The 23,392-nt window shown below is 45.7% G+C and overlaps 1 protein-coding gene across 3 annotated transcripts; it reads right to left on the reverse strand.

The window, feature by feature from the left end:
- Positions 1 to 738: 738 nt before the first annotated feature.
- On the reverse strand, positions 739 to 22,676 carry FBXO21 (F-box protein 21). Of its 3 annotated transcripts, none has more exons than XM_075769349.1 (12): positions 22,288 to 22,671; positions 19,367 to 19,502; positions 16,593 to 16,687; positions 14,441 to 14,562; positions 12,487 to 12,633; positions 11,641 to 11,774; positions 11,264 to 11,400; positions 10,260 to 10,436; positions 9,271 to 9,403; positions 6,473 to 6,663; positions 5,308 to 5,465; positions 739 to 2,415 (listed from the first exon to the last, which is right to left on the reverse strand). In XM_075769349.1, the coding sequence occupies exons 1-12, from the start codon at positions 22,518 to 22,520 to the stop codon at positions 2,237 to 2,239; spliced, it is 1,842 nt and encodes a 613-aa protein (XP_075625464.1). In that variant the 5' UTR covers positions 22,521 to 22,671; the 3' UTR covers positions 739 to 2,236. The 3 variants fall into 3 exon arrangements, 2 of the variants coding, with proteins under 2 accessions (XP_075625464.1, XP_075625465.1); XR_012838093.1 differs by lacking the exon at positions 739 to 2,415 and adding an exon at positions 6,125 to 6,252 and having other exon boundaries at positions 5,327 to 5,465; positions 22,288 to 22,676; XM_075769350.1 differs by lacking the exon at positions 739 to 2,415 and having other exon boundaries at positions 5,323 to 6,252; positions 22,288 to 22,676.
- Positions 22,677 to 23,392: the final 716 nt, after the last annotated feature.

The following is a 23,392-nucleotide window of genomic DNA, read 5'->3' on the forward strand; positions in this document are numbered from 1 at the left end:
GCGGGCTTCTCTGGGACCTCCATCTTAAAGCACACAGCGTGTTTTCAGTGGGATAGGTATGCATTGTCCAGCACCAGTTTTCAGAGGAACTTTGGGCAGCTTTCTGTTAAATCCTGTGGCTTTTTTATGGCACAATTCTACCTGGCATCCAGGCAGCTCCTCATGCTAAAGCCTCCTACGAGCTCGGCATGTGGCAATTCTCCTGATGCACCTGAGAGGGGCAAGGTGCCAAGAGACTGCCCGTGTGGTGGAGGGGAGCGTAAAGCCCCAGGAAACTCACTGATATCCATGCTGTCGCTCATCAAAGCCAAGGCTGGGAACAGGGAACCCAAGCCCTGCTCCTGCCTGCCTGTTCTCAGCTACCAGCATCAACCTTGTGACTCAACAGTCCCACTCCCAACCTTGCATCCCTGCTAGGAATCCTGTGGGAGCTGCTTTCAACTCTCAAAAAGGGCTGGAGGGTTGGGATCTACTCAAAAACAAGAGATGGATTTTAAGATTTTGCTTAATGATTCCCTAACCTGCCTTCAGCTGGATCCATTCGGCTTCAGGAGCAATTCTTCAGTCCCTTCCTCCTTCCCTCCCTCCAAGTTCATTTCGGTACAGACTTCTTTAAAGACATAATTCTACTCGGAGTACAGCACCTTCACCATTCCTCAGCACTAACCACACAGGGCTCTTCTTCCTAAAGCACCAAGATTCCTGCAGACCACCACCACTCCGCCGGCAAAAGCGCTGGGCTTTCAGTATTTATTTCTCATATTTAATCAGTGCTCAGTATTTCAACAGGACGGCATGCAGTTCAAGCATTCTTTTAAGAGGAGGGCTGTGCGATTTCACGTGGCGATACCTGAAGTGCTATAATAGGCTACGAGCATCCACCTAACTCTACAGGGGACAGTACCTAATTCTCACCTCTGACGTAACTACTGTATTGCAAGCGGACAGGAGACACTAGCTGAGCTAGTCTAGGGACGTTGCTTCAGAAACCACAAAGATATGCAGGCTCTGTGTATGCACAAACACTGTGTCACTCTGCACCCCGTAACGCCTGAACCCAGAGGAGAAACCTTTTCTGCAGTGGTTCTGTCTGGGCCTTTAAGTCATGTTAAAATTCACGGGCCTTGAGCCCATGCTAAAGCTCTTCCCTTCTGGGCAGCGGAGTATGCACTCCCCCAAAATCTGCTCTCTTTTGGCAAAAAAAGGAGGAAGGCCTGAAGCTGCAGGAATTAACATCTCTCTTCCGTACACGGTTTGGCTGACTCCAGAGTTGGCCAGTTTCCAGTCACGATCCCAGTGTACCGCATAAATACCTATAGACTGGAGACGGCAGTGAGCCCAAGCTCCCCATCCAGCAAAGTCACTCTGGCACTGACCTCCACGAAACAGTGCCACAAGGTTCAAAATCGTCCTGGGAGCACTCATGGCTGTGCCACAGGTCCTGCCTCAGACATACACGATGAACAGACCGAAAAACAAGTTAAGAACGTGGACTGGGTGTGTTCAGCAGGCATGAAAAAAGGCGAGAAGCTCATCTTCTGCATTAGGAGAGTCCGTATCATCAGCGAGGTGGCCAACTAGACCTCAGTGTTACCACTGAGCTTGCCACCCCTGGAAGCCTAGTTGCTGCCATTTTTGTTGCTGGGGCTCTTTCCCATGCCCATAAGGATATTCGGAATCAGAATGGTAGCTCTGGGAACAATCAGACTACAGAAGTGAAGCAAAATCTGACCAAAAATTCAGACTGGAGAAAACAACAGTGAAATGTAAGAGACTTTAAAAACTATCACCTGCATGAGATATACATTTTAAAAAAAAAAAAAAAAGCACAACCAAACAAAAAATCCACAATACTGCAAGGACAAGCAACTTCTTTCCCTGGAAGAAGGGGTTCTTTCGTATTCCACACCAGGGATCTCACTGCGTTGACCTTCTACCAAGACAATCACAGAATGAGTAGTATGCACAAGTCCTTCCAAAGGACAACACGCTTCCTAGCACGACTGTCTCTGCAAGAACCTTACGCTTTGCCTCAATTACCAACGTGTCCCTGTGCCTTTGGGCCAGAATGGGCAGGCAGGCAACGGAAAGATGCTATAGCACCAGTTACAAAGTTCAATGCAGTTTTCAATGCATTAAGCCAAAGGATTGTCACCAAACTTGCCTTCCACGCAAGTTTTGCAAAGAGGGTAAAGCTACACTCTGGCTGCTTCTGTCCTCATGATGCCTTTTCTACTCATTCCTTGCCTGAACCATAGATCTTCTGAACTGTGGCACGTGTGAGCTCCAAATCCTCTGGGTACCGAATTTCTAGCTCGGTATTTGGTAGGTAGTGAATGCCGGTAAACTCTGAAAAATAGCGGCCAATGTCAGGGTGAGGGATCTCTCGTGGCTCAGAGTTATATTCCAGGTTCTCTGTTAGGAAAGGAAAAAATCAGTTATCACCACATGAAATGGCCTGCTGCAAGGCAATTAATCCTGCACCTCTCAAGTCTTGTTTCTGGTCTCTAGAAACACTACCTCCTGAGGCTTTAAAGTGAAAAGAAAATCCCTGATCCAGGAAAATATGCACAGAGTACGCCAGTATGATTGCTCACAAAGCCTCATCTCGTAAGCGATGCTGACCCCATTTCCTAGTGGCATGAAAACTATTTTACGCCTGAGACCACACTGTCTGACATTAGGTTAGAGTGGTGGGACGCTGACCTGCTCCCACTCTGTTGGTCACAGGTGTTGGTTGTACACGCAGGGAGAGGCTGCAGCACTGAGCTCTGATCCCTCAAGTCCCATGGGAGATCAGTTCCTAGGACAGATCCTTCTCAAATGCTCCAAGGTGAGGCCAGCTGCACAAGGTTGTCCTGGTAGAGGAGCTGAGTGCTTTCTTGCTTTAAGTCACCAGCCTGTGTTTCAACCACGTCTTGCACAGCAAAATTAACTTTTCCAAATCCAAACTTCCCAAAGTTACAAGAAAGTCCCTAAGAAGAGCACGTTGATTCTTTCCCAGAGCACTCCATCTCCTCCTTTGCACTAAAAGATAACCTGTTTAAGCACAACAGTTAAACACCACAGAAGCACTGGCATTAAAACGCAAAGGTGACCCAAGCTGAGGGTCCCTTTGCTCCCGCAGTATTTGTATAAAGCAATGTGACTGGGAGGCAGGCCAGCAGTAAATCACATGTGCAGGTGCCCTGCAGCAGTCCCCAAATGATGTCATTTTTCCCAGCACAGTGCCAGATATACAGGTAGAAACGAAAGTTGCCTAAGTCCCAATGTCTGACTTATCTGCCAGGCAGGGCAGGAACAAGATGGGACACAGAGACCATCATTCAGGAATAACTCATCTGTCTCTGAAACTATTCAGTTCACTGCAGAGAGCACACAGAAGTCACGTTAATCCATAGAGGCTCTTTGAAGGTACTGTATGTCAGCGCGTGCAGCCAAAAGCACCAGAGCTTTCTACACCTCAGTCGGCTGGTGCAGTCCTACGGGTTTGCAAAGTACCTTTTCGCACACTGCACCACTGCGGAAAACAATTTACACTCCACTATGCTCTGCAGAAGCACGGCTGAGCAGCGAGCTGTGTACAAAGGGAAAAGCACAGTGACGAAACAGAAGCTGGCAGGGGGGAAGAGGCTGAGACAAGCGAGTTCGGCACTAGGTGGTGAGCCTGAGAAACATGCTGACTAGCAGCTTTGAGCCACAGATATCTGGCCTGTGCTGCTGCAAGGCAAACAAAAGAAAGGCAAGAGCGGACAGGTAGATACCAAACTCACTGTATGAAACAGGTGTTTTGGAATTAGCTACAGCTCAACCTACGAATTTACAGGAAGGACTCAAACTGAGGTACAATTGCCTAGAGTAAGTTTGGTGTTATTTCTGAGCTGATTAGATAAAACTCTGCGTGCAGATCTCTTTAAGATTCTTTCAATAAAAAACTATCATCCCCTGCCCAAAGTCAGGTCAGTGACTTATGAAATAGTTCCTTCCCAAAAGATATGAGGATGTATTTTAGAGGGGATACTCAATAGTCAGGCAGCAAGATCTCAGCAAGCAGGGACAAACCCTTCCGGTTTTCCTAGCAATGCCAAAACACTTGGATGCCACAGAGACAACAGTGTCAACCTACAGCTTGGCTAAAATACGCTGTGCCCTGGAACCAGTCAGCATTATACTTGTTTATAAACAACTAGACAAAAGATATAAGAGATGACTCACCCCAGAAGCACTGTGGACCATTATCTGATTAGTTTTGACTGAGATGCATATTATATTATCAACCCACAGCACATAAGAATTTTTAAGACTCTCTCAGAGGCCAAGTACTGCCTAATACAAGCCATAAGGCCAAGCTGTGATAGTCCCAGTCCCCACTTCATCTTTTTGGATTACTGAATATAAAGTAACTCTCAGGACAGTAAGAAGTGTCCCCTCCTGTAAAACCACATGTAAGGGGGCAGGACATGCTAGGGAGCACCCCCTAGTGAAAGAGCTGAACTGCGTTTTGTTCAGCATTTCCCCTCCAGCAGCTTCCACAGCTTCTCTTAGCAAAACAGAATCAGGCTGTGCAGCTGTCCTTCCGGATCACAGGGAGAAGAACAAACATGAGGCAAAGAAACACTGTTTACAATGGACAGAGTTATAGATGTATTTTCTTTTTTTTTTTCCTTTTGAACCTCAGTTTGACACTTCTTCCTGTATCCTAACCTCATATTCTGACCACCAGACAAGAATTTCCTTTCTTATGGTACGTTGCACGGGTGATAGAGATTTCTACACCTCTTCGCACTCAAAGAGACATTCATTTTTGTCCCATTCTTATTAGAGGTGGCACTAAAAGCCACGCTACCTGTGCTCTCTGGGATCTTGGCACATAGCCTCTTGATGACAGCTGCTCAGAACCATGCCCTGACAAGCAAAGCCTGCGTGATCCCTCACTAGATCCTATTTCAAGGTCCTGCCCAAAGCATAGCTATAATTTAAAAGAGCAAGAGCTGCTGACAGACTTCAACAAAAGCCGAATACTTCTTTCACAAGCAGCAATCATGGTTTATACCATAAAATCAATCATGTCCAAAACACACTTCTTGGGCAAGAGGCGATTACACCAGAGTGGTCCTTAACGTTCATTCCTGGCAGTACTGATTTCATGGAGAGCAAACAAAGCAGACCATGATTCACGATCATTTTCCTTCCTACCTCCACCTTAACTAACAGTTTATGTTTTGTAGTTAAAAGTTAGTCACTTAAGCATGCCTTTCTCCTAATGTACTTCTAAACAGACAGTAAACACACGAGACTCCTGCTCACCTTGAGCAGCATATCTGCAAGAGCCATCTTCCACTAGCACATTGTAGAAAGGCTGGTGGGGGCCATGTGGAAGGCTGTGGACGTTCATATTCCGGATCCATTCATGTCCCATCATGCAGGCGGGATCCCAGCCATAAATCACGCAGTTATAGCCATATCTAATTAAAAAAAAATTGCACACCAAAGACTGTGAAAACTCTAGAACCAGCTCTTTTTCCTCAAGACTAATATAGCACAAGCAGGATAGGAACCTCCTGCAAGTTGGCACAAGGAGGAGAAGAACAAGAGGGGAAAAAAAAGCAATTTAAAAAGATTGCATGTCTACGTGAGTGTATTTTGACGTGGCGGGAAATGACTAGGAGTGACTGGATAAATAGACAGGAACAAACAGCTGAGGACAAAGGAAAACCAAATGTGAACAAGAAAAGAGAATGGGAAAGAGACTGGAAGTCAGCAACAGGGAGAACAGGAAACAAGAGATAGGGAGGGAATCAACCATCCTACTGTGTTGTGCAGTTACTTCTGTGCCCGTCACACAGATGTGGTAATCCCAATACTGAACTCCCAGAAACAAAGCCATCATTATTTTCAGAATATTTACGCAATTAATCATGAGGTATTATAACTGTCACTGCTGATGCCCTTAAAATACGCTCCAGATGTCTTGTTGAGTCGGAGGAGCGGCCGAAGCAACACAGTGCTGGCATGTCATTCTGGCAGAGTAGTACAGAGAGGAACACAAAGCCTTTGTGCAATACAGGGAGAGGGGGTAATAATAGCACGGGGAAGGATTCACGAGCTGTCTCAGGAGTCTTACAATCTCTTTTGAAGTTGATTCAGTTCCACGGTCCCTCATTAATTGATTACTGATGTTTCTTCAAGAGCTCTGGGCTGTTGAAATTTTACCTTATGATGACTCAGACAAGTCACCCCACAAACTTCTCTCTGCAAGCAAACAGCAGTGAATACACTCGCTCTCTCAAAGGACAGACAAAGCTGCTCCTGTTTTTCTACGAGGTACACGGCACAGAGGCACGTGCCTGGCATTTTCCATTCCAGGTACCTCCTTGGTAGATAAAACCACATCTCATTACTGTCAGAACAAAGACTTCTGCACTTGTTACAGTACAGCCTGCTAAATTGGGGAAGGTTTTGAAGAGCTCACCTCTTGTGTTTCATAATCAGCCCGATCGAAAAGCAGACCTCTTTGTGCTTCTCATCTGAACGGTGCTTCACCTCAGGTCCCACCTCCTCTTTCCGGCGCTCAATATGCTCCAGGGTATGTTGAACCAAGTACCCGACAGCCCCATGCTGGGATGGGTCCAAAGCCTGAATATGCTGCAAGATGTCCAGAACCTTCAGCAACCAAACCAGAAAGACAGATTCAGAACACATCTCTACAGCAGTCCAACACTTACAAATATATACAGATACGTTTCTCAAGTTCGCTGGGTTTAACTGCCCAGGTCTAGAGGTCTGCCACATGAGTTTTCCTCAGAGGACTGAGAACCTTTGCTCTAGCTACACACTCCCAAGGAGTTCTTCACGCTTGCTTAGCCTGCAGAAATCATAAACGGTCCTCTCCTTTTCTATTTGTAAAGCTTCCTACTTCCAAGGAGAGGCAGCATTGAGCAAAGTAACTCCCTAAAACTAAGTCATACAAGCTAATTGTGTCACATTTTGTGACCGCAGGGCATTGATGAGACCATTTCAAGGTTTCTGAGATGTTAAGAGAATACTGCTGCTGTGAAGTGATTCCAGATGACTTCTGCTGTACTTGAGAACAAACATTTTAGTTTAAAAGAGCTCCTCAGCATGTCTGTGGGAGCCTGGCAGAGGAAAAGTAGCGCAGCACAGAAGGAAATGCAAATAACCTCGATGATGCTATACCATGAAATAGTGAACAAGAGACGGAGAACCTGCTCATCTTGGGATGACTGAACAACACTAACTTCACAGGTGCTCTCAAAGCAGCAAACCCTGTAAATCCAGATTACCAGCCTACCAACACCCTCTGGCACACTATCAGAGCATCTGCTGCCAACTTTGTTAGAGGCAGGCAATGCAAGTTTTACTTCTTTTTGTTTTTTTCTTTTTCTTTTTCTTTCTTGCTCTTACCAAAACCGTTGTCTGAATAGGTCGGGAGAAGACAGATACATCCATCCCAACATCACATACCTCAAGTGCTGCCACAATTCCAAAAATCTAACACATCTGGCAAAAAGACTGTCTCCTTGATCCCACGCTGGAAGTTTTGGTCAATCCTAAGTTCAGAGCAGCAGAAGAGTAATAGAAATCTTGGGGTATTTAGTATGAACATCAGCCAAGAGGTGAAGAAAATAAATTCAGAAAAAGAACAGGTAAGTAATTAGCTATGAGAAGAAGAAACACAGCTCAGGCTTCCTGGCCATCTTAATTCTCTGGCTGGAATCTTAAGAAGGATGTGAAACTCCTGAAAAATTCCACAGAAAGGGGAAGGCCTAGCACAATGACCATAGCTCCAGAGATTCTTGGCAATTTAATTAACTGTTATTTGCAAACATTTAGGACAACATTCTGGGTAACTCTCCTTGACTTTTAAGATTTTGTACCACTTTCCATAAATCTGGCAGACCTCTTATATCTGGTATCTTCTGTTCTGTCAGACTGAGCATTCTCTCTGGCTAGCTAAAATCCTACCCAACAGCCTGGAATGACTGGATGCATGTGAGGATGCAATACTAAAAAGTCCAGATCTGCACATTTTCATTGCATCTGGCAACATGGTGCAGAGAAACTACATGTAAAACTGAGCCATAGAGTTGTATTATTTGTTCTGAGAGGCGGCAAAATGCAAGTATGTAAAGTCGTGGTGCTTTACAAACACATCGCTGAGTGCCAGAAAGGGTAAAGAAGATCTCTCAGTGTTTCACGTACCTGTCCCCTGTTTATGTACAGTTGCCATTTCAGCTCAGCGAGTCCCCCCCCGTACACAATTTCTTAGTTTGTGCTGTTTTTTTCTATAGCAACCCTAAAATTTGCTGCCATAAGAAAGAAGCTGCAAGCTTAGCACAGTTTGCTCTTCAAAAGGAAGACAGCTTCTCCAGCAGTCCTAAGCTTCAGCTACTTTAGTGCGAAGAGCTTTGCTTTCTGCTCAGCTGTCCAGCCAACGCTTCTGTCCCCTCACCCAAAGCTCACATTTCAAAATGCCACAGGCATTGCCCAAGTGCATGAGCTTCACTGAAGTAGTACAGGAATTAAAGTAGAAAAGGAAGACCTGTTTGCTGTAGTGACACACTAAAGAAATAATACTTTGAGTTACTTGCTTTCTCCCTGTGACTTCCCCAAATTCAGTGAAAGACATGGATCGCAACTTAGACAACTTGCAGGTCTCTACACTTTCTTTCCCACACTCACAAGATGGCAGAACACAAGGTTTCTAGGTTAAAGGTAGTATTAATATTCCTGACCTTGGGATTCCTTTTAAGTTGCTTTTTCACAAGAGCTACTGATTATGTGGCTAAGGTTTCAGAGAACAGCTTTGGTCGCATTTACAAAAGATAGTTTCCTACAAGTTTTCTGATAAGGTAATTGCTCCTTTTACATGAGTCCAGCAAGAGCTTTACCACCACTACCATAATCTAGGCATAAAGCAAAAAGAATGCTCTTATAACTTGCAGCTAGAAGTCCGCAGTATCGGTTGCAAGATAATCTGTCAGACTTGGGCAGTAAATCGTACATTATGAGTCAGACTCAAGGCTACTCACAAGCCTCCTCTAGGGCAAGCAAGAAAGAATCATTCTCTTTTCCCTGCTTCATATAGCAGAAATCGATTCTCTGAAATGCGGTAACTCGTTCAATTGTGTTTATTACAGAAACAACTTGTGGCAGACTGTAATGCAAACTGACATAGTCCAAAAATCAATAGACTAGTGTTAATAGCGCTTAGCCTATCAGAAAACATACGACCGAGCGGCGAGGTACCTTTTCTGGCCAGATTCCCAGGTGGAAGTACAACCTAGCCTGGAGCATCAGATGCTGCACATTGTCCGGATACATGGCCAGGTATAGATCCAATGAGTCTCTCAAGAGTTGGTAAGACTGATCAGTGCTTTCTCTGCCAGCAAAAAAGAAACTCAGTTGTAAGGCCAGCTCTTCTACCCCTATCCCCAGTACTTTGGAGTACCGGGATAGTCACTAAAAATGTTGCTGTAGGTACAGGCACGCCCATTCAGTAAGGGTGACTCTGGGCTGACTGTCACTCTTGACATCCAACAGCCTGCTCAGAAGGAAAAACACTACTTGACTGATGATTGCACTCTACCCTCCCACTTCACTGGTATTCTACTGGATCAAATAATCTTACACAGAGAACTCACTCCTTTTGAAATCTGTTTTTGTTCCCCTAGCTTAATTACACCTAAAGCAGTCATAGAATCATTTAGGTTGGAAAAGACCCTTAAGATCATCGAGTCCAACTGCTACCCTAGCACTGCCGAGCCCACCACTAACCCTTCACACTGTGATTTCTGTCTATAGCTACTTGGGAAAGTGATTATCAGGGGTATTTGAAAATAAAATCAGATTTTCTACAAACCAACAGTACCTTTGAAACTGCTGTTTTGAGCACTTGGGTTATGCTTTCCAGAGGATAATGAAGGTTTCTGCTCTTAAGGGAACAGTGGACAGTCCCTATCAGCTTTTCACAAAGAAAAAAATGATCTGTCCATTTTCTTGAGAGGAACTAGTTTTACTAAATCTTCTTGCTTCCACACAATACTGCTGCAGGTGATTAAAAGCAACTAGACAATGCAACATGACATACAGAATTTTCAAGATCTGCGGTGACCAACACCTTTTTAAAGCACTCGCTTAAATACTGTGAAGAAGCAGTATTGGACACGCAGACAGTATACTCTGGGCCCTGTTTTCCACAGGCTTTACGCGCCTCACGAACCTCAATCACGACTCACCGCTTGCCAAGGTTTAAGAGATTTCCCACCATACGCTGCAAGACCTCTTTTGAAGTCACCACTCCATAGAACTCCTCTGTCACATGGTGGCCAATAAGGTACTCGCACTCCTTCACAGTCAGCTGCTTCCCCTTCCCAAAGGCGTCGATGTAGGTGTAGTCAAAAATATCTGTGCTTCTAATGAAACAACAAGGAAACCAAATTGTGATGACGGGTCTCGTGGTACAGCAAGATTACCTATTTCTGTTCTTCCCTCAGCACTTTCAAGTTTATTTTTAAAAGAAGTGTCATTCATACCTCAGCTCCCTCTTAAAATGAGATTACCTGCTACCTTCTCCCTCCTCCGAGCTGCTGCTTCTGATAAACATATAGGGGAAAAGACAGAGACACTAAGGGGACATTCTCACTCCATCATGCCAGTTCTCGCCTTCAGACATTTTCAGGTTTGCTGTATCTATCACCAGATTACATTATGACACTGCACTGGAAAGCAAAACAGAGCCCATGCATACGGCATCTGAAGCCTAGTGCCAAAAGGGGCATATATAGACAAAACCATCACTCTGAACTGGACTGCTGATGTCATTCACAAAGTACAGATTTCTATAAACTGATCACAATCCAGTCAAAGGCATATCCTGCACTGACTCAGAGAATTAAATGAGTGCACAGAACAACAGCAATGGTCTCTAGCAACTGTTCTGTATGAAAGGTTACATGAAATCAGCACCTTTTTTCTTCTTTTCAGTTTCTCACAATTTTCTTAAATAAGAGAAATATTACCTCATGCTTACTATTATTTCACACTCAGGAAATCTGTTATCATTCAGCAGCAGCAGAGCTGAGTTCTGGGAAAACTTCTTTAGAAGTCTGATCTTTTCCTCCATATAGGTTATAATTACATACGGAAAATAATTAAACATTCTGGTATAGGTCTGGAGCTGTAAACCCTTTCTGGCTTTTATTACTGTGGACACAACTTCAAAATTCAGCAGATCACTTACCCTTCTTTTCCTTGACACCATCGCAGTAGAAAATGGCTAGGGAAGTTGACTGGTTCAAGTTTGACTCCCAGCTGCCTCGCAATTGTTAAATAAAGCACAGACAAACTGATGGGAATTCCTGTCCTGCGGATCAAAACCTGGGGGATAAGAATGGGATAAAAATGCGGGATATTAAGAAAAACTCAAACCCCCAAGGTTTGATTTCACAAATGAAAATACACCAACTAGACAGAATATGCACGAGAAGATGATTTCATATTGACTGTACAGCAAGCTGATCTTCAGAGAGAATTACTTGTCTGACTAACTTTGGAGAAATAAATACCACAAATAGAACGTCTCAAGCCTTGCAGCCTCCTTTTTTGCCTAATACATACCTGGTGAATGTATGAATTCAGGGAGTTATAGTAGTCCAGCTCGTTTCCTTTGTATTTTAACTGCTCATATAAGACACAATTCATAGCATCAAGCACCTGTCGCTGAAGCTCCACTTCTGGAATCAGGACTTCTCCTAAAAACACATGCAAAGAAATAAAGACTGAGAAAACAAGTGTACTTAACCTTTATGCAATGAACCGTATACCAAAATTCTTCATATGGACTGAGAACACAAGAGACTCGTCTCAATTAAGAGACCACCCTGTGCTGGCACAGCCCTGCAGCTCACGCTGCTCAGGCACGGGAAGCATGCTTTCACTGCCCGAGAGTCCCAGCTTGGCCACTCCAGATATACAGACAGATCATTCTCTCTTTGAAAGACAGTAAACATTAGATAATGGTTATAAAAAACAAGGAGCAAGACGCTGCTTGACCTTTGGAGACGATAAAGCACATATGTTTTCTATTGCTGCTGACTTTCTGAGACTTGCAGAGGAAAAGAGGTTGATCCCCTGTCCCACAGCTCTACTACAGGTATCAAGACTACTTAAGGCTTTGGGGACAAATGTGGGGAAAAAAAAAAAAAAAAAGAATAATTCCCGTTCCAATCCTTTCTGCTTAGACAGCATCAGACGGACAGACAACCCTGGGTTATCGAGTTCCTGTGACTGAATAAACAGCTGTTTCCTGAATGATGGTTTAAGCAAATGTCAGAATATTCTTGCCAGGGCATAAAGAACAACAGCTCTTTAAGCTGCAATAATTCAACAGCTGTTTCACCTTGTCTGCTTGTATCGAGACTTGCAGAGATGCTCTGCAGTAAAGCATACGTTTCTGTACAGTACCTGCCTTGGAAGCCAAGCTGGGGTGCCTTGGATTTTTCATCCGCAGGACTTTGCGCACTTTATCTGTGATATCATCCACCTGTGCCTGGACACTTTTTAAGCAGATGTCTGACAGCGGGTTACAGTATTGGTCAATTAAAACAGCACCTGGAAAAAACAAACTATATAAGAAACAGGACTTCAGTTTTTTTTCGTTGCTTAGTTTTACCTACTCTAAATTCCAGGCATTCACGCAGCAGAACACAAGAGCTTTCCTTTTAAAATTTGCAGTCATATATTGGATTTATCACATAAAATGCAAAGAATAAGCTGACATGACAAATGCCAATTAAATTCAGTATTCCCTGAATCTTGAAAGGGAAAGCAATAGATTTGTACATGGAACGGGTATGCCGCTAGACCAGGCTTAACCAGCCAACTCTCCAGTCACGCTGCATCTCCTGGCATCCTCCCGACTTTGAACGGTTTTTATTCAGAGCCTGAAACAATCTCAACTTCACTTCTGCTTCAGTTCTGATTTCTTCCTGCCATACCCTCCACAACTATCATTCTTGCTCATCGTTCCCTCTTCTGCTAGATTCATCTTTCTCTGCCACACCTGCTCTCCATCTTCATGTCAAAACCTGACTATAACAGAACAGATTTTCATTTTCCTTCTGCCCAAACCTCTTCCGTCAAACTTCTGCAGGGAAAAAATAGCCCTTTCTCAGAATCTTCTCCTTGTCATCTTGTGACACCACCACTCTTTTCAAAGCCTCCATATTGTTCTTGGAATCAGCTGTATTCACTTGCAAGAATTTTGCGTGGATCATACCTCTTCCAGCTTCCTACACCGCTTCATTAGCACATCCATGGCAGGCCTGTTTTCAAGGATTTCAGCAGAACCCCAAGCCATGTCTTCTTCCCCCCCCCGCCCAGCGCTCTCCATGCTCCCAGGTGAAGTTTCACAAACGACTACCTTTCGGTGTTGGAATAATACCTCCATGGCAGAGAAATGCACGTATTTTTGGCCTGCATGGTTAAGTCACATAATTAACCGTCTTGGTTGTTTCTGGAAAAAGCCACTTTCAGCTTTCTCTTCTTGCCCCAATACAGTCTGTTCATCAGTCTATTGCCACTAACAAGAACCAGCTTTGGTGACACAGATTCTTTCCTATGACATTTTGAGGTATATATCAAGAGTAAGGGACTCTTCTATAGAGCCTGGCAGGTTTTGTCCCATCCAGAAGACCATCTCCTCCAAACAAAGCTTGAAGCAGATAATAATCCACCAGCCTGAGGACAAGAATCACAGAAAAGCCTTTTCTTTCTTCACAGCAGGTTCACGTGCCTTCCCACCACGTGGCTGGACTTCCACCCATCCATTACGCAGCTTTACACCACACAGCTGCAACAGTCCAGCAGTCAGGCAGCTCTCCAGAGAAAGCCACAGTGCACAGGCTATGAGCTGCAACAACAATTCCCCCTGCCTGCAGCTTGCTCCTTGCCCTTATCTGAGAAGCTCTGGGGAAAGGAGATAGTAGGGAGTTGACTCGAAATTAGATCAGTTGGTCTGCGAGGCCGTATTCAGCCCATGGGCCACAGTTCACATGCTTCTGCAATGTCAGCTAATTAGGATGCTCAGCTAGTGCTGATTTCATCAATACATTGCTCAAGATTCAAATACAAGTGGTTTACCATTTTCTTCGTTGCTTTTCAGCTCATCTGTCCATGGGCAGTTATTCAAGCACACAGCACTGACAGAAGCTAACGTAATCCTGACGTTCTGATGCAACACTATGCAACTACTGCAAGATTTTGAGGATTTCAGGTACGTCAAAAATCCAAACTTAACTCTGAGTCGCTGTCCAAGGGCTAGTTGAAATATAAGCAAGGAAGGCTCTCTCCAAGTAAAACAACAACAACGGAAAGCTGTCATTAGGTGCTCTACACGGGATTTCTGCCAAAGACTTACCCTCCAAGAACGACTGCCGATCAGTCGGGCGTTGAAGATACTCCTTCAGATTTTTTAATATATTCTGTTGCCGTAGGAAGTATAGAATTTTCTTTGCATAGTACTTCCAGGTTAGACCTTTCCTGCACATTTAAATACAAAAAGTAGTATTGCCCTAAACAAGCACTTTAAGGGTGAACATTTGGTTTAACTCTTCCAGTGAATACAGGTTTACAACTGAGACTATAGCTTTTCTAACAAAGACTGACACCACCATCAATGAAGAGTCAACCAAAAAGGTAAACGTTAAGAGGAAACTCATCAACAAAAAGCCCACAATATAAGACACTTGCAAAACATTGCTCCCATCATCTCCAATTTTATCCACCAATATATCATTTTGAGAAGATACAGTGTCATGGGAAACAACACAGATCCTAATTAAAGCAGCTCAGGAATATCTGACTTAAATCCTCTATTTTATTCATAGAACATTACCCTCTGTCTGACTGGATCACTCCAGAGTCAAACTTAAAGTATCCTCTTACCATTAAAAATAAATTGATGAGGGATGTGAATGTAGGTCCAACAGTATTCAGAAGGAAAAAAAAAAAATCCCCAGAGAAAAAAACACTCCTGTTGCTCTGAAAAGGCAGGAGCAGATCAACAGTTGGCCTGTAGATCACACAGTCCAAAACCTTACAGCTTTTACGGTAAAGCCCCTTCACTTTCTAAATGAACAAGTGAAGGCAGAGTGCCCAAGAAGAAGCAATAGAGAGCTGGTTACTGCCCAGGTCAGGTTTGAAGAGGTCACCTGAAATATGACAGACCAACTTTGAGGCATTCAAATCAAATGCATCTACGCAAGCCCTGGCCTTTAGCAACGGGTTAGAATTCTACTGACTCCCAGCCTCTGCCCTTGCTATGTGTTTAAAACAAGTCCAGTTTCCTTCTTCAGCAAAAATCCTCTTTCTGAGCTTACATTTCCTCTCCTCCAGACCACAGGTCAAATCAGCCTTCTCCATCCTACCGGACAGGAGAACAATCAAACCTCATAACACTTTACCCTCTTCCAATAAATTGGGATGCTCAATAGGGACAATTACTTTATTGGGATATCTTCCAGGGAAATGATTTAGCCTAATGCTCCTGAATGGCAATGACTACAGCTTAATCAGGGTGTAATTAGCAGCAATTCTGCTTTATGGGGAGGCATTTGGCCAGTGCAAAGACTCAAAAGCTTTTCAGCCAGTTGTCAAATGAGAGATGTTTAGTCCCAGTTCAAATAGAGAAGGTAATAAAATGGATGTGAAAAAGCAAAAATGAGATGATTGCCATGCCAGTTATGTTTTTTCCAGCTCTACTAACAGTCCCTTTAATCAAGACTACTAGACTCCATTAAGAACAATCTCTCGCTGCCTCATATCACAGCAAAATCATCATGGTTTATATGCTACCAGTATAGTGAAGCAGTGACTCACTCATCTTGCCCAGTGTTAACCATAGTGATGAGAATATTGAGGCAAATGCAAACCCAAAGCTTCATTTACCTGCTTGGCATTTCACCTGTCTGAATAATTTACAGAACTGCAAATTTTGCAGTGGCTGAATTAAACTCAGATGCTTATTTGGGGACAAAAATTGTACCAACCTACTACAGCTAAGAAAAGCAACAAGAGGAAAAGAAAAAAAGCAAAAAAGTTGTAGCTTCATGATACAAGGATTCATGGTGGCAACTCTCATCGAGTACTCCTGCTTCCCTCCAGTGCTGTGGCCTCATCCTGCAAATCAGTTCAGCAAACTGATCCAGGTTTAAATAAAAAAGGAAGATGAAGATGGGAACTCCTTAAGCCAAAACTACTGCAGAGAAGAGGGTACATGGAACATGTCCCGAGAGATGTCATGAACTGGCAAGGAAACAAGCAACAAATAGCAACACAAAGCCAGAGGACCTCCTTCTTGTAGAAGAGCTTACATGGTTTCTTCTGGGAATGTTAAATTTGTTCTGAAATGAAACACACAGCAATACTTCCCAGCTTTGGTAAGCCCGGGGATGTTGTTTTATGAGTGTGACAAAAGGACAGAAGCTGAGGTCAGGCATTCACCATAGCACCATTCTTTAACTGGTAAAAGGAGAAAAATCCCTTCCATTTCTAACCCCTCTCTTTCTTACCTTCCTTCCATGTTAAGGATACACATCAGTTCATCCTCAAAAAAATGACTTGGGCACCCGAGAGTCTCAATGTCACTGAACCCATCACAGGGGACCTGTCAAACCAGACCATGAATTATACAGAGCACAACAGATTCTTCCCAAAAGAACATAATTTCATAAAAAGTCTCAAAATCAATTTTGTTCTATTTTGTAAAATTTATGTAAGATCTTAAAAAAAGTCCAGCTCACCAAGTGCTCATAGTCTCTACTCCAAGGATCCACTGAGAGCCCCAGTAGCACCCTCCAGCAATCTGAGCTAGCTACTACAGCATTCGGGGGTCCCACAGTGGGTGTATGGACCAGCACAAGCATACCATATCTTATGCAGGCTGGGGCCAAGCTGAAAGCAATTTTAAGGTGGAATCACCTTTCACCTGCGGTTGACTGCACCTCTACATACACTGCCCAGCGTAGAAGATTCATCCTGGGAGAAGGAATGAAGGAGCAGGAGCCTTCGCTTTTTGAAACAGTCACTTATGTATCTATATTCAGAAAAGATATTTTCTTCCAGAATTCAGAATTCTTTTTTAAACTTTGGCTGAACTGTAAGAAATCTATTTGCTTTCAAGCTTTGCAGTATAGGACATGGGCTAATACAGTAAGGAAAAAGCGATGCCCATCTCAGCAGGCACTCTGTAGGATCTAGCAGAAGTGGGTTGAAGGTCTCTGCCCCTCAGCAGAGAATCAAGCTGCAGTTTCTAGCCTCACAGGAGACGATCTTTACTGTTAGGCCTTTGGGTATTGCTGAATGGTCTCACAGTACTCTTTGCATACACGATTAAAAGAGCAGGAATGCAGGAGCCTCCCCCCCCCCAGTTAACGCCCTGACACATTTCTCTGTGGTCAATGTCTATCTGCTGCAACTACAGTGGAACAGTTGAAAAAGAACAGCTAAGAGGCATGCATCTCCAAATACCTGACCGGCCCCACGGCATTTTGATCCAGGGGTGAAAACCCATGTGCCAACCCTTGCTTGAAATCAGGTAACAGGGTTTCAACACAGGATCTTCTACATCTTAAGGGAATTCTGTACCAGACCACAGCATATTCGCAAAGGAGCCAGAGAGGGGTGGCCATTTAGTGGCTCTTGCGTGAACTTTTTAATTCAGCTGAAGTTATGGCCAGCATTTATGCCTATTCCTCAGAATTTCAGGCTGACAGAAATTGTAGAGCTAGACAAAACCCACAGCTGTCAACTGAGCAAACAAACAACGACGTAACTGTGGTTCCATGTGCAAGTATGTCTCTCAAAGTACAGTTTCACCTTTTTCACACTGCAAAAGCACCTCAGAGTCAGGGCTGGCTGTCAGGGTTTAACCCCAGTTGGCAGCTGAGCACCACGCTGCCACTTGCTCACTCCTCCTCTCCTCCCAGTGGGATGGGGAGGAGAATCGGTAGAAAAAAGTAAAACTCGTGGGTTGGGGTAAGGACAGTCTACTGGCACAGCAAAGGGGGAGGGAAATAACAACAACAGTACTTAGAATATACAAAGCGGATGATATACAATGCAATTTGCTCACCGCCTGGAACTCTATGCCCAGCCCCTTCCAGAACAGCAATTCCTCCTCCCGGCCAGCTCCCCTCTTACATACGGAGTATGACATCATATGGTACAGAATATCCCTTTGGCAAGTTTGGGTCAGCTGTCCTGGCTGTGTCCCTTCCCAGCTTCTTGTGAAAAATTAACTCTATCCCAGCCAAAACCGAGGACATTGGGTAAAGAACTTAAACAATATACTTCCCAATTCAGTGAACCTATTGCGCCTTGGGCCTGTTTTCAAATTACTTCTGACAACTCACAGAACGTATCCTTGCACAAGGTCTGCAGCGAGATAAACTCACAGGCTGTGGTATGTGTCAACAAACTATCAGTCCTTCAGAAGTTCCCACAGCCAGGTCTGAACATGCAGAAATGAGCAAAGAGCTTTTAAAGCTGTAGAGGCAACAGCTGAATGCGATACGCAGAGTGCACTTTGGACTCTGCAGTTTGCACCTTTGGATTGAGGTGATTCTGCCCCTCTACTCCACTCTTGTGAGACCCCACCTGCAGTACTGCGTCCAGCTCTGGGGGCCCCAGTACAAGACAGACACGGAGCAGTTGGAGAGAGTCCAGAGGAGGCCACGAAGCTGATCCGAGGGCTGGAGCACCTCTCCTATGAGGACAGGCTGAGAGAGTTGGGATTGTTCAGCCTGGAGAAGAGAAGGCTCCAGGCAGATCTAATTGCGGCTTACCAGTACCTGAAGGGGCCTACAGGAAAGATGGTGAGGGACTGTTTATCAGGGAGTGTAGTGACAGGACAAGGGGTCATGGGTTTAAGCTGAAGGAGGGTTGATTTAGATTAGATGTTAGAAATTCTTTACTGTTAGAGTGGTGAGGCACTGGCACAGGTTGCCCAGAGAGGTTGTGGATGCCCCATCCCTGGCAGTGTTCAAGGCCAGGTTGGATGGGGCTTTGGGCAACGTGGTCTAGTGGAGGGTGTCCCTGCCCACGGCAGGGGGTTAGAACTAGATGATCTTTAAGGTCCCTTCCAACCCAAACCATTCTATGATTCTATGATTTTGAACTGTCTCTCCCCTTTTGGCAGGTGATCTAACATTTTCACACAAAGTGAGGAAATACAAAATTTCTGACTGTATAGTTGAAAAGATGTGAAGAGAGAGGAAAGACAAACTAATAAAAAGTACTAAACAAGTAGCCAGGCTGTTGCATATACATACAGAAGATGACTTACATGTTCTGAAAAGAACCTTTTGGAGAACGAAGCTACAATTCTCTGGGCTTCTAGACCAGCCTTGTGCCGTGCCTTGTATTCTTCAAGCCAGCTAACACCATCTGTGTGGCTATAGTATTTCAGCAGCGATGGCCATCTACACAAGACAGAAGCGAACAGGTTCATTAGTATTTCAACATCACTGAGAACCTCCAGAACCATAAAATGTTTCGTATTGTAACCAGGCGACTTCAAGAGCTGAGACACTGCCAAGACACTGTACAACTTCAAATGTAATTGTATAAATTAATCCAATGACTGACTCAAGCATCAAAGCATCAATCCAACTGATGTCATCTGCATATTAATGCTTATTTAGAAGTAAGGTCTCCTAAAGCCTGCCAACAGGAAACCTTCAAAAGGTTCATACTCCAGGTATTTCAATATCTAAATATCCTGAATACTTCTGAGAATTCCTCTAGAGCTTTGCAAGATAAACATAGGTATCGCGTTAGTAGAAGAGATACAGTTTCATAATAATAAAAAAAAAGTTTGCCATTCTGAAGATGTATCACATTTAAGCTTACTTGTCATCTATAGAATGAGAATTCACTGTCCTGTGTTCTTCCTACTACCTTGTGGGTCTAATTAAAAGGATGCACAAACCAGAGCTCCCTCTATTGCCCTTGCTGGTGGCAACATCTACTGGAGGAAAACAGAGAATTCTGAAGTCAAATTGTGACAGCTAAATGCTTTTGCAGTTCATTTTCAATACAAGAAATAATTATGTTTTTAAAAAACCCACACCTTTCTTGTAAAAGAAAGCTCTGCCTGCTTTATCGAACCTAAAAGACCAAAAGCTAAAACGCATTCCATAGTTTACTAAGAAGCATTTCAAGGTGCAAATGAAAACCTAACTTCAGGTAACGTTATGGGGGCTAAGAGCAGCAGTACCTTTTCTAATAAAGCAGGCATGTGCTGCTGCAACGCAGCCCTCTGCAATAAAACACCTGCCGGCCCAGCAATACCCATGACTGTTCTAAGATACCAAGATCATTTGTGTATGAAACACAACAAAGAATCAGCAGATGGAAATATTTTTGATGGGAAAGCAAGCTGAGAGAAAGGCCTCTTATAATTTGCTGGGGGGGTTATTTCACATTTTGAAATTCTGTTAATTATTTACAAAACATTTTCCTTCCGAGTGCATGGATTGCCGTAGGTTCTTTTCAGGTTATATATATATATATATTTTATACACACACATATATATATACACACACACACTTTTATATATCTCTATATTTTTACCTTTATAAGTAGAGAGAACGCCAAATGTTTAAATCACTACTTCTGTACAAAAATTATTACCAACTGACCAAAATGCAGAGTTATGTCCATCCACAGATGGAAGATACTTTACTACCAGTTAATAATAAAACTACACTGCAACTGCAGTTACAAAACAAAGTCAAAGACTAACCAAATAACTTCACATTATGTAACAATGTCTCTCCTGATGGATCCCTAGCCATTCATCTACCGCTGAAATGCAGTCACGTTGTAGTAACAATTAAAATCATTTATTTTAGGATGAGAAAGAATAATTTCTTGGGTCAAAATTCTACCGAAAATTTTAGGAAGATAAAAGTGCAATTACTCACGATGGAATCCAGCCAGGACGACAAGGTCAACGTGCAAACTCCTGCCAAAAGTTCTATTACCAAACAGAGAGGAGGACAGCAGCATGTGCTAATCACCTACTACATTCAATTTCAGCTCTTGGATCTGAACCATTTTTAAACTTTCAGGTTGGCCTCAGAAATTAGAGCCACTGAACTGGTAAAAGTATCTGGCCAGCCATCCATAGCTCAGTGAATTAGGGGAGCTGTAATTGTTCAGTAGCCTTTTTCACCCATGCAAAGAGAATAATCGTCTCATTTCAGCAATGCTAAATTTTAGAAGCCAACTGGCAATTGGAGAAAGCAATATTGCTATTTTTCCTCTGCCAAAACACAGACGAAAACCGGTAGCAGATGAGCATGCCCTAGTCTAGCTAGGTTGGCGGCCCCAGTGAAGGAGTGGTGTTTCTAGGTCTGCTGAAACCAGCGTAGCATAAGCAATGTAACACTCCCGCTTTATTCCCAGCTAAAGCGTTAACAGTTTCACTGATGACAACACAGCTATGTCCTCATCGGGTACCCTGGGGCAGCCTTTGGGGAGCACTAAACTCACAAGCAACAAAAGTCATTCCAAAGGATTTTGGTTTCTGTGAAAACAGCTCTCCCAAAAGCACCACAATATAAATAAACACGTCTCTCTGCTGTAAAGCATAAGTCCTGCAAGAGGACAAGTCTTGGCTGTTGTTTTGGAAGCTGCTAGTGGGGCCGGGGAGGCCAATGGACAGCCCCAGCGCGCACGGGCCCTGTGTGAGTGCCGCTGCCAGGGCCCAGGCTGGATCTGGGGACTGCCCGGCTGTGGAAGGGGCTGCAAAGATGGATCTCCTCCGAGTAAGGGGCTCCAAGGACACATCTCCTCCAAGCGGCAGGCTCGGCCCGGTCCCGCGCCACGGGATGCGGGAGGGGAAGCAGCCTTGCAACAGCCCCCGGACACCCACATCGCCTCACCCCTCACACACACAGCAGAAAGCCACAGGGCTCGTCCCACCCGTCAGGGCTTCGGCATGCACCCTGCGGGGCCGGGAAGGGCCGAGGGACAGGGCCCGGGGGGTGGTGGGGGTGCACTTCCACCACCCCGGGACCACCCGGGCCCTCCCAGGCCAAAGGGCCCGAGGGGCCCGGCCTGCGCTGACGGGGGCCCGCCGGGGCGCTGAGGAGACCCGTGGGCACCCCTCGCCCTCCCTTCCCCAAGCCGCGTCCAGGCAGCGCAGCCCCCCCCGGAGCGCCGGGCCAGGCCGTGCCGTGCCGGGCGGCGGTGCCCACCTGAGGCGGAAGCGCTCCCGCCACACCTTGCCGCGGGGCTGGCACGCCTCACGCAGCCGGCGGCAGGTGCACGACACCCGCCCGATGTCGGCGGCTCCCAGCACGTCGCAGCAGAGGATCAGCTCCAGCAGCTCGCCCGGCAGATCCGTCAGGCCCATCCCGTCGCCGTCGGCCTCTGCCGCGCCCCGCTGCCCCCCCGGCCCCGCCGGGCCCGGGCTGTCCGCCGCCGCCATCTTGGCTGTTTACCTGGGCGACCCCTCTTCCCCCGCGGGCGGGGTTAGGGAGCGTCTGCCGCTTCCGGCGCGGAGCGAAGGCGGAGGAACGGCCCGGGGAGCGTCTGCCAAGTGCCGCCGCCCCGCGAAACGCAGAGCTGAGCGGCGCCTTCCCAGGGTGGGCGCTAGGGAGCGTCCGCAAAGTGCCGCGGCGGCAGAACCGAGCGCGCCGCCTCTGCAGGTCAAGGGCAGCGGCGGGCCCTAGGGAGCGTCTGCAAATTCCTGTCCGCCTCCAGGGGCGGTGGGGGTGCGGGCCCGGGGACAGCCCCCCCCCCCCGCCGTGTCCCCTCCGCCGGCCCCCAACGGCGACCCTGCGGCCCGGAGGGGCTGCGGGGAGCCCGGTGCATGGAGGTGCCCGTCTGGGAGGTGCCTGGGCTAAGGGGGCCTGGCAGGGCAGAGCCGACACGCCGCGGAGGTAACGCTGCCGCCATGGCTGTGGTAGCACGGCGTGGGGACCCAGGTGGCACCAGCGCGGGGGGGGGGGAGGTGTGTGGTGCTGCGTGGGCGTGACGGCCTGGCCGTGTCTGCAGCAGCACCACCGCCACCGCTGAGGTCACACCCTGACGGGCTCTGAGGTCACACCCTGACGGGCTCTGAGGTCACACTACCGCCGTCTCTGAGGTCACACCCCGATGGTCTCTGAGGTCACACCACTGCCATGTCTAAGGTCACACCCTGATGGTCTCTGAGGTCACAGCCTGACAGTCTCTGAGGTCATACCCTGACGGGCTCTGAGGTCATACCCTGACGGGCTCTGAGGTCACACTACCGCCGTCTCTGAGGTCACACCCCGATGGTCTCTGAGGTCACACCACTGCCATGTCAAGGTCACA

The sequence above is a fragment of the Balearica regulorum genome, chromosome 17 (genome assembly GCF_011004875.1).
Source record: "Balearica regulorum gibbericeps isolate bBalReg1 chromosome 17, bBalReg1.pri, whole genome shotgun sequence".
NCBI lineage: Eukaryota > Metazoa > Chordata > Aves > Gruiformes > Gruidae > Balearica > Balearica regulorum.